This window comes from Natrix helvetica, assembly GCF_964273705.1.
Source record: "Natrix helvetica genome assembly, chromosome: 7".
Lineage (NCBI taxonomy): Eukaryota > Metazoa > Chordata > Lepidosauria > Squamata > Natricidae > Natrix > Natrix helvetica.
The window spans coordinates 36,761,965-36,772,855 of NC_138558.1; the positions used below are offsets into that span (position 1 = coordinate 36,761,965).

At 36.1% G+C, this 10,891-nt stretch overlaps 1 protein-coding gene across 1 annotated transcript; it reads right to left on the reverse strand.

Annotated features, from left to right (window-relative positions):
• Positions 1–1,850: 1,850 nt before the first annotated feature.
• Positions 1,851–10,768, reverse strand: LOC309395292 (UPF0462 protein C4orf33). The gene is made up of 6 exons (XM_081959371.1): positions 10,729–10,768; positions 10,364–10,544; positions 8,346–8,406; positions 6,240–6,291; positions 5,952–6,151; positions 1,851–3,103 (listed from the first exon to the last, which is right to left on the reverse strand). Exons 2-6 carry the CDS (start codon positions 10,542–10,544, stop codon positions 2,986–2,988), a joined length of 612 nt encoding a protein of 203 aa, XP_081815497.1. The 5' UTR covers positions 10,729–10,768; the 3' UTR covers positions 1,851–2,985.
• Positions 10,769–10,891: the final 123 nt, after the last annotated feature.

The window sequence follows — 10,891 nt, forward strand, 5'->3', positions numbered from 1 at the left end:
CCTAATGGCTTTATGAACCCCATCCCTGCTTCCTGCCTTGGTGTGGTGGATTGGTATACTTGCTTCCACCATCTGTTTCCCAGGGGAACCCTTCACCCAGTATCTTCCTCTGAGCCACAGTGTACGAGAGAGATAAAACTCCCACAAGCTTCATTGCTTTTCCAGGAAATTAAAATGAAAAGAAAAATAAACAGATTTTCTAGCACCACCTTCTGGCCTTTTAGCATTAGTTCTATAACCTAGCAAAATCCTGCTTTCTTCCTTTTCATTTTAGGATATAAACCATTCTCACAAGAGATAAATAGACTCAAGCTTTATTTTTTAAAAAATAAATGGGAACGTGAACATTTTTAACGGTAAGTACTATCATGCAAAATGAGTAGCGGAAGTGATAAAAAATATAATTGTTCAAGCAAAAGAATATAACATCTTAATCTACCATGAAAAAATATGCAGTTTTGGATAGACGAGTGTTGCTAGGCTGCTCCTACTTAGGGGCAAGCCTACTGTCAAGAAATCTTATCTCCCATTAAAATCTGTAATGGCTTGTGGAAAAGACCTTGGGAGGCTGGGCAAAGAGACCATGGTCAGATAACAAACAGCATAGTAGGCATGGGAGAAAGCTCAGAAAGAACCATCCCTGTATACCCACTTGGGCTGTAAAGGATAAGGAGGGTGATGGAATTCTACCTGCAAAATTATGTCCATATAGCTTTACAGTAAAGTAGAAAACCTTTCAACTGATTGTGATTTCTATCTGGTTTACTCTAAGTTGACAAAAGTAAAGAGTTACTGAGCTGGTATAGAGAAATTAATCCCAAGCACAAACAGAAAACAAAATTAAGACTTTAATGTAGTTTTCTGCGTAGACATTTGTTAGTTTCCTGAAGCTTTCCTTATTTTCCCCCCAGCTTTTTCTACTGTGGTTCATTTAACTTGAATTAAAATATTTTTCCTTTACTTTTCCTAACCTTAACAATTCCTGCATTTTAAAACAACAAAAACAAGGAGAAAGCAGCTTGGCGACATGCCTGCTGTATACAAACCAGAGCAAGATGTATATGTTTGAAATGCATAGAAATGGACTAAAATACAGGTCTAGCTATCTGACAGTGAATGAAGTTATTGGGAACTGAAATCCCACACTTGCAGACCTTAGGCTCCATGCTCTTACTTTATACAGTAGCTTTAAAAATTATGTTAATCAAGAAAACTAATAGCAATTTCAGTAGTCCAGCCTCCTTGTTTTAAGTTAAGTCACACTGCACTGAGTCATAATTTAACTAAGACTTGAACCATGGTTTAACATTAAGCCAAAATTAAATATATTTCATTCTGAGTAAAACGCAATGCATTATTTGAGGGAAGACCTGTCCCTAGTTGCTTCTGCCCATCTAATGAGATTGGATAGACTAGGTCCCATCAACCTAGAAGTGCCTATTGGCTAAATCCAGGAAGTGTGACTTCTTTGAAAAGATATTCCATCATGAGATCCAGATGGTTCTCACCCTGATGACATTAAAGAAACTATTAAAGACTTACTTATTTTCCCTGGCTCACAGGCTGAAGGTTAAGTGCCTAACGGATGAGTTTGTTTTGGTTCATATGTTTGCCTTTAGGCTGTTCATGTTGTCTTTTATGTCTTTTGTCTTCTTTTTTTTTTTGAAAGTTATAATTGTAAAATGTTCAGGGTTATTGGGAGCTAAGTGGCCTATAAATTGTAGAAAGGAAGATAAATAAACTTGGCCATTCATATAAACGTTAAAAGCAGGCATTGTGACTAAGTCTACTAAATTCAATTGGCATCTATTTCCACACCATAAATAAAAATTCTATTAAGAGATTATAAACTGTTATGATTTTATTTAAATAATAAAATGCAGAGATGAAAGGAAGCAAAACTTTTACACGATTCCAGTACTGATTATTTTATTACAAAGTTATAGAGACACACAGTTGATATTATATAACCATATCTACAATTTTTCCCTGATACCAAGACTCTTTCATTTAATCCCCTATACTTTCTACTACTGTATTCAACTATGTCCAATAATCTATCTTAATCTGCATTAGAACTGGAGGTTAATGCCCCTGTTTCATTTTTATGTACTAATTAAAGTGATTCAGCTCTGTCTTCTATAGTGGCTTAATTTGTCATCTTTATAAGGAGAGAAGGAACTTATAAGGAACTTTATAAGAAGAGAAGCAACTTAGAACTGAGGAGAAATTTCCTGATAGATAGAACAATTAATCAGTGGAACAGCTTGCCTCCAGAAGTTGGGAATGCCCCAACACTGGAAGTCTTTCAGAAGATGTTGGATAGCTATTTGTCTGAAATGGTATAGGGTTTCCTGCCTTGGCAGGGGGTTGGACTAGAAGACCTCCAAGGTCCCTTCCAACTCTACTATTGTATTGTATTATTAGATAAAAGCTTAAAAGAAGTCAAGTAGCTGTATTAAGTGTCCATGCATACATATGCACACATACACACATATATTTCAATGTAGCAAAAGTATGCAGAACAAAGAAAGCAAGATAGTAAGGAAAAGAGAAAATTTCAGGAAATGAAATAAGAGAATACACAATTATCCAACTGCATTTCTATCAAGTAATTATCATATTAATACTTTATCATCCACTTTGTTCCTTTTTAATTCTGAAATCATTGATTTATTTTTTTTTCTTTCAGCAAAATGTTCACATAAGGTTTCCAATCTTTCCAAAAAGATTATTCTCTTTTCTCTCTGACAAAATTGGCCAGCTTCATCATTTCTGTACATTGATTTTATAAGTCAATTTTCCTCTGAATGTTTTTCATTCAATTTCCTTTTTTTCCATACAATAATCCTGCAACAGTTATAGTATCCAAATTCTTTTCTAACAATTCTAATTTGATAAATGTCCATTTTTTTCCAAAAGAAAGCCCACCTGCGTGCCTAAAAAGAAAGATCCCTGTCCACAAAATTTTGCTCAGACAAATCTTTATGATATTCTTGTATTTTTCATCTCACAAGATTCCCACAAGTCTGATTCAATCTGTTTCCAATCTTCCCCCATTAATTGTTTGAAACTGAAATTTTTAAAATATTCCAGACGATGGCTGCAAGAGAAAAAGCAAACAAAGAGTTAACAGTGATGTTCATCCTTTCTCCTCCTATTGAATTGCTAAAGAATAATAATTAAAATTCTGTACTACATTAGAATGCTAGGATAACTCATTTACTCAAGAAACAAAGTTTACATCTTTGTCAGCTGTTTCTATACAAATATTATCAAACTGCTTTAAATATCACATTTTATATCAGTGTTTTTCGTCCTTAGCAACATTAAGATGTGTGGATTCTAACTCTCAGAATTCTCCAATCAGGGAGGCTGATTCGCAAATTCTGAATTTTGAAATCCACATATTATAACATTGCTAAGGTTGAAAAACACTGTTTTATATCTTTCTATTTTTATTAGGAAAGGGATGTGATGGCTCAGTAGCTAAGACGCTGAGTTTATCAATCAGAAAGGTCGGCAGTTTGGCGGTTCGAATCCCTAGCGCTGTGTAATGGTGTAAACTCCAGTTTCTTGTCCCAGCTTCTGCCAACCTAGCAGTTTGAAAGCATGTAAAAATGCAAGTAGAAAAAATAGGAACAGCATTCCATACGCCTTCGGCATTTAATCGTGCTGGCCACAGGACATGGAGACATCTTCAGACAGAGCTGGCTCTTTGGCTTTGAAACTGAGATGAGCGCCACCCCCTAGAGTCGGGAACTACTACCACATACCGTATTTATCGGCGTATAACACGCACAGGCGTATAACACGCACCTTCATTTTAAGAGGGAAATTTCAGGAAAAAAATTTAAATTTCAAATAAAGAACTTTGAAGCAAAATAAGAGTAGCTCAGAACTTTTTTTTATTAATATTATTACCACTTATAAGGTAAATAATGTAAAAGGACAGTAAAAGCAACTATGAACACTGCTGCTTTCACTGCTACTATCTTCCACCCTCCCTTCCTCCTTCCCTTCCTTCCTGCCTCCCTTCCAGTTCCCTCCTTCCTCTTTCCTCCTGCCTGCCTGCCTTCTTTCCCTCCTGCTTATCTATGCTTCCTTCCTTCCTTGCACCTCCCTCCCTTCTGCCTGCCTGTCTTCTTTCCTCTTTCCCTATCCTCTTATCCTTCCTTTCTCCCTCCCTCCTTCCCTGCCTCCCTTCCAGTTCCATCCTTCCCTCCTTCCTTTTTTAATTAACTTTTAGTCGGGAGTCCGGGGAGAGAAGAGACGGCTCATCCATTCTCTCCTCCTCTCACCCACACCCCCGCTGTCTAAAGCGCTTCCTTTCGCCCGCCCGAGCTCTTCCGCGGGTGAAAGAAAGCGTTTTAGTCGGGTGTCGGGGAGAGGAGAGACGGCTCATCCATTCTCTCCTCCTCTCGCCCACACCCCGCTGAGTAGCGCTCCGCGATCCTTTTCTGTGCGCCTGGCGTTTAGATAGATAGCCGGATGTTTTAAACGCCAGGCGCACAGAAAAGCAGCTGCTTTTGGGGCGAAGCGCTCCGCAATCCTTTTCTGTGCGCCTGGCGTTTAAAACATCCGGCTATCTATCTAAACGCCAGGCGCACAGAAAAGGATCGCGGAGCGCTTCGCCCCAACAGCAGCTGCTTTTCTGTGCGCCTGGCGTTTAAAACATCCGGCTATCTATCTAAACGGCTGCTGTTGGGGCGAAGCGTTCCCGATCCTTTTCTGTGTGCCTGGCGTTTAGATAGATAGCCGGATGTTTTAAACGCCAGGCGCACAGAAAAGCAGCTGCTTTTGGGGCGAAGCGCTCCGCGATCCTTTTCTGTGTGCCTGGCGTATATCGCCTGGCGTATATCGGCGTATAACACGCATACATCATTTGCCCCCTATTTTTCGGGGGGGAAAGTGCGTGTTATACGCCGATAAATACGGTATGTGCGAGGGGAACCTTATTACCTTATTTTTACTAGGAAACATACAGTATTCTCTGTAAATATGTAAAACTTTCAGATAGACCACTGCCAAATTAAGGTAAACCAATCAGTTAAATACATGCGTAGAGGATGGAATAGCAAGCAGTACCAGCAGTTCATTCCAAAGATAGTCTCTATGCAAAATAATGCCCCATTCAGAACATATGTGAATGTTTATTGTTTAGAGGTTTCCGAGCTGTGAAAAAATTGCGAGCCTAATGTTTTCTAAACCTACAAATTAATTTATTTTCATAAAAAACTGAAGCTGTCTATTGATACTAATTAGGGGTTTGAAGATGGAATTAAAATTAGATAATCACCAATAGGCATTCAGGAGATATCAATGTGCATGGAATACAGCATATTAATGAATTCCAGGCCCCAGAAAGGATGGCAAATAATGAAGATGAAGGATATAAAAGACAAGAGATATGTGAATATTTTTATTGCACTACAAAAAGCTTCAAAAATATATTTGAAATATGCTAGACAATATTTGTACTGTAAATTATATGAAACAGGAGAATCGACTTTAAGTAGATTTTGCTATTGGTGGTTTAAGGGACAAATGTTTTATTATTATGTTCAATAATAAATGGGCTATTGGTAGATTCTAAACAAATAGAAACAATTCCAAAATTAATCTAGGTTTTCTTGGTAAATTTATTCTGAAACCTGTAGTGGTTTGAGGATTACAGTTTGATAGACAGCCTGAAGCTTAAACCCTGTCTCAGAGAAGTCAATGGATGATTTTGGACCCTATCTGCTCTTTGAACCCAACTCTTCCCAGTTTGTGGAGAAAATAGAAGGTGTACTATGCATGCCATCTGAGATATTGCATGAAAAGTGGAATATAAATATAATAAAAGTTATAAAACTTTACCCTTAGGATATAGGGCAGTAAAATTCTCTTTCCTATATTAGCCTTTCAATAATCCATAATATAAAAAATGGTGTCACAGATATACTTACAAATCAGGTTTCTGGTTATTGTGAACTTCATTTTGAGGAATAGGATAGAGAGCTTCATATGTTCTGTTCACATCTGATCCATGAATTGCAAATGCATTAAATCTGTCAGTGTTGGGAGGGAAAAAATTCCAAGGCAAATGAGCACAGCCCCTCCATTTGGTAGTTGCTCTTGAAACTTCAAATTTTAAAGGAAGTTCTTTCTGTGTTAAAGTTAAAAAAAACAGTTTTACCATCTTCTCAGAGTTATTCACATATTTAGGGGGAAATTAACTCAAATGGTTCACTTACTCTGCAGATATTCCGTCTGCCACAAAGGAACAATACAAGATGTTGGCCATGCCTATAAAAATATAGTATAAAGATAACAGAAAAATGTTTGCTTTGTATCTCCAGCCAGAGTCTACTTATTGTTACATGAAGTCAATGCTATCAACATGCAAAATAGCAGCCATCAGCTAATAAATGAATATAAAAACATTAAAGACGCAGGACTACTTTTAATAAATTTTCCTGCAATGTGCAGTCATTAAGTATACGTATCTTGAGATAAAGATACAAACATACACAGTAGCATACTAGCCATTTCTGAACTCATTTGGTTCAGAAGCTAAACTGAGCTAGGACCTATTAATACAGGTAGTCCCCGACTTACGAGCCCAAAAGTAAATTTTGTCCCATTTTATGACCTTTCTTACTATAGTTAAGTGAGTTATTGCAGTTGATAAGTTAGTAATCCAGTTGTTAAATGAATCTGGCTTCCCCTTTGCTTGTCATAAAGTCCCAAAAATGATCACATGACCTTGGGACACTGCAATGGTCATAAATATGAACCAGTTGCCAAGCACTTGAATTTTGATCACACGATCATGGGATGCTGCAAGGGTTGTAACTGTGAACAATGATCATAAGTTAGGTTTTTCAGTGGCGTTGTAACTTTGAATTGTCACTAAACAAGCTGTTGTAAGTCAAGGACTACTTGTATCTGGATATAAGACAGAGGTATCAAACTGGTGACCCATGGGCCTGATGCATCACACGCAGGCCACACCCACCCCAGCTCTGCGAAGCAAAAAACATTACGATATGTTATGTGACAGCAATGTGATGCCGTGACTTTGACAACCAAGTTTTAAGGTTCCTAGGATTGAGTGTTAAACTTGGAATTTTTCTTTAAAGATTCCAGAAAACAGTGGCAAAAAAATTCTATACCATTCCGAAGAAAATTTTTGTCTAAATAATCATCCAAAATTGAGTTCAACCTGAATGCATCTCTATTCTTTAAATAACATGATCTAGTTTATGTTCTTCGCGCCTAGGTATAGTAGTAAAAATGTAATAGTCTTGAATCCTATCTCACTTTGTTCTATTTGTGTATGGTATAAAACCATTTTGAATCATTTTGCTACTACTATAAGCAGCCTGTATGATAATACAATTGTCTGGTGGGTGCAGATTTCCTCAAAATATGAAATCCTGATAAACTAGTTTGAAACAAATTATAAGAATTGTAATTAGTTTACCACCGTTTTATTGTTTCTGTTGTTTTTGCTTTTGGGGCATACCTCAAAAAGAATAACTCTTAGGGAAAAAAACCTGATAATCATAGAAACCAAAAAGAATTAGCATATTTTTATTTTATGTTTCAATTACAGGAAGCCCAAAGACTCTTGTCCCCTTAGATGCATTCTAATCACCATACAACGCTGCATTGCATTATTATCTTCAGTCTTTTAATAGGCTATTTTTCATTGCCTAATAACATTGCTCTTCCTTTATTCAAGCTCTAAAAAGTAGCAGTTACTTTATAAAACATGGATAGGAATGGTCTTTCAAGTTGGTCATTGTAAAAGTAGATTGTGGGTTCATTTATTTTTATGCTCTCTATCTGCTATGAAACACCACCACAAAATATTTCCCATGACTGTTCAAAAAAGTACAGAACAATTCCAAACAGGTACAAAGTACTAAGAGTGATACCTGTAAAACCTAGATAGCAATTCCTAGTACTAAATATTCTTCAGCTGCATAAATCTAATGTCAGACCTTCCCCAATGTGATCTCTTAGGAAAGAAAGACCCTAGACTCCATTTGCTAAAAAAGGATTCTTTCTTCATTCTCTCAGTTCTCAGGAAGGACGCAAGGACAAACTACTTCCAAAATATTCCCAAGAAAACAGCAGTAACTTATCCAGGCAGTTGCCAGGAGTCAAGATGCTTGAAGGTGGCCATGGACCACCAAGACTTAACTCAAGATCTTAACGTTAAATCATAACATTTCTTCAAGCCTTCATGGACCCCATGTGATGACATCATGGCCTTCCAGGACTCCACGGATCACAGTTTGAGAACCATTGCTATAGAACATTCTAAAAATTATTTGAAATTATCTACTTACGGGCAGAGCTCTACTTCTAGATACTGCTGGGTTTGGTAATTCAAGAAGAAGGCTTCTACAACTAAAACCACATAACAATTGTTTATTTTACCTTGTGTATTTCATATAGCCACAAAGAACATTAAATACAACATCCATAACTGCAGTCTTATTTTACCTACCCTAATTATGCAAAGGTGAGAGCTAGTCTGGTGTAGTAGTTAAATACTGGGAGAGTCAGATTTCTACTCCTGCCCTAGGCATGAACCCAAGTGGGTAAACTTGTGCCAGTGACCCTCTCACAGTCCTAGGAGAGAAGGCAATAGCTAACACTTTCAAAATTTTGCAGAGATTAGTCTAGGAATTCTCCAAGAGTCAACACATAAACATACAAAAAAGTGAAAAATATTACGAAATCTTTTTCAGAAGCCTACTAGCGTTATTCCGAATCTAAGCTAACTGTATAAGTCTCTATCAGAGGCATTGGAAATGCTTTATTACAGCCATCATTGTTTTAAAACTATAACAAATTTTGACAAAACTGTGACAGAAGTTCAGACTTAAGGGACTAAATACATGTATGAAAAATAACTACTTGGAAATCATAACATTGAATTTTAATGAGATTAAGAACAGGTCTATTGAAATGGCTTCCACAAGATATTTCTTTCACAATGTGCAACTTCTTCATGCAAATTCCCACTTGGCACTCATGTGCTGTTAACTTTTAAATCACTATTTGAATAACTATTTTATTGAGAAATAAATGTCTGAACACACTCCAATTTAGAGCTCATAGAATGCACTACCAACTGAGTTTTGTCTTCAACTGATGAACATTTTTTTAAAAAAATGTACATGTACATGCTGAACTGATTGCATATTTTTAATATATGATTTTTTTGTAAAACAATGGTTTAAAGTGAAAAATCTTATGTTCAGAATAAAACAATTCAATTTTAGTGGCATTACAGAAACATCAAATGGAAAAATCAAACAGCCAATTAAACACATCAGTTTCATTTCACAGTAATATTTTTGTTCAGGCAAAACATTTCAAATGCTAATTAATTTGAAAAGTCATAATGAAGTAAGGGGAGTGATAATGAAGACAGATAATAGGCTAATTTATGAAACTTACTTCAGGAGGGTAATGGTTATCTTGGTAAGATCAGAAAAGCCTGTGTAAGTAGTAATATATGACTTAAACAAGAGAAAATTAACTTCCCTTAAACTTCTAACAGCCTGATCTTTTCAGATTTGCATATGAATATGCAAATATTTAAGATACTAAATTTATCAAAATCATGTTTAAAAACTTTTGACACCAGTATGAAAATCAGTAAACTAAAGAAACCAGCAATATGCTGAGCAGTTGGAGGTCTCATTAATAACATAAAGCTTATTTTGATCAAATATTTCTGTGAAATCATTTATTTAGTATGAAAGATGGGAGGCTTCAAATAACAGAGTGGTTTGCTTAAAAACAGACAAGTGTAGAAGTGCTATGCAAACAGCAGAATTTCATCATATGAAAAAGCTAACCCTAACCTTGACATGTGTTTATGAAAAGTCTGAAAATTGATTCACCAAAAATATTAAGTCTTCTTGCTAGAACTACTTAGCCACTTTGTATTTGATTATGGTACCTGAATATTTATGTTCAGACTTTAATTGCTGCCATAGTTTATGGTTAGACATTATAGTTTACAATGTTCATAGGAAAAGCAATAGGACCATCAGTAGAATTTGTATATTTAAAATAAATGCATATTGTGTCTCCCAAGTTAAATTCAGGGTTTGGTCTTTGTGAAAAATGTAAATTCTTATATAGTTAATCCAGTAACAAAGAAATGCTGAAAACAAAATAGCTTATAAGCACCGAAATAGGAACACTTGGCCAATCAGCCTTTTGCTACAGTATGTACCTATAAAAAGAGAGGGATTGGGGGGGGGGGGGGGGGAGAGAGAACCTCTAGGCAAGAATTGCTATCAGAATATTCAATATTTTAAGTGCTAATCCAATAACGTTTATTTACCCTCATAGTCCCATAATCCATTGAATGGTTTTCCTGGTTCAGCAGGAGGAGCTGGAGGATCATTGAAAAATGGAGCATTCACTTCCATCAGTATTCCAGCCTTTTCTGGACTCAGACTGATTATTACTGGATCATGGGACACCGGAAAGCTGTTCCATGTATGTTCAATTTTAAATTCCATCTAAGTATTTTATATCAAGAAAAATCGTTACATATTTAACATAAAATATATATTGAAATGTCTTTTAATTGAAGATATCATATTATTAGCTATTATAGACTCATTCAGTATATATCTACAATTTTTAGTTTCAGGATCTATTTCCTTGATAGGCATTTGCTTAAAATAAATCCCATTCACTTACTTTTTATTCACGATATATATATGACTTCCAAACATATTCATGCAAAGGAAAAGGAAACACGTGGCCGTTTTTTAAACCAATGGCAGAGCTCTCTCGCAAGCTCAATTAGAATACGATTGGAGAGTTTTTTTTTCCCCTGACAACAATGTGCACGATCTCCCCG

Bases quoted from the DNA above. Each gene is read 5' to 3' on its own strand.
- LOC309395292 (XM_081959371.1), bottom strand. From the start codon at position 10,544: ATGGAATTTAAAATTGAACATACATGGAACAGCTTTCCGGTGTCCCAT. The intron at 6,292-8,345 runs GTAAGTAGATAA...ATATTTTTATAG, and splicing joins CTAGAAGTAGAGCTCTGCCC to GCATGGCCAACATCTTGTAT. The intron at 6,152-6,239 runs GTAAGTGAACCA...ACTTTAACACAG, and splicing joins GCAGACGGAATATCTGCAGA to AAAGAACTTCCTTTAAAATT.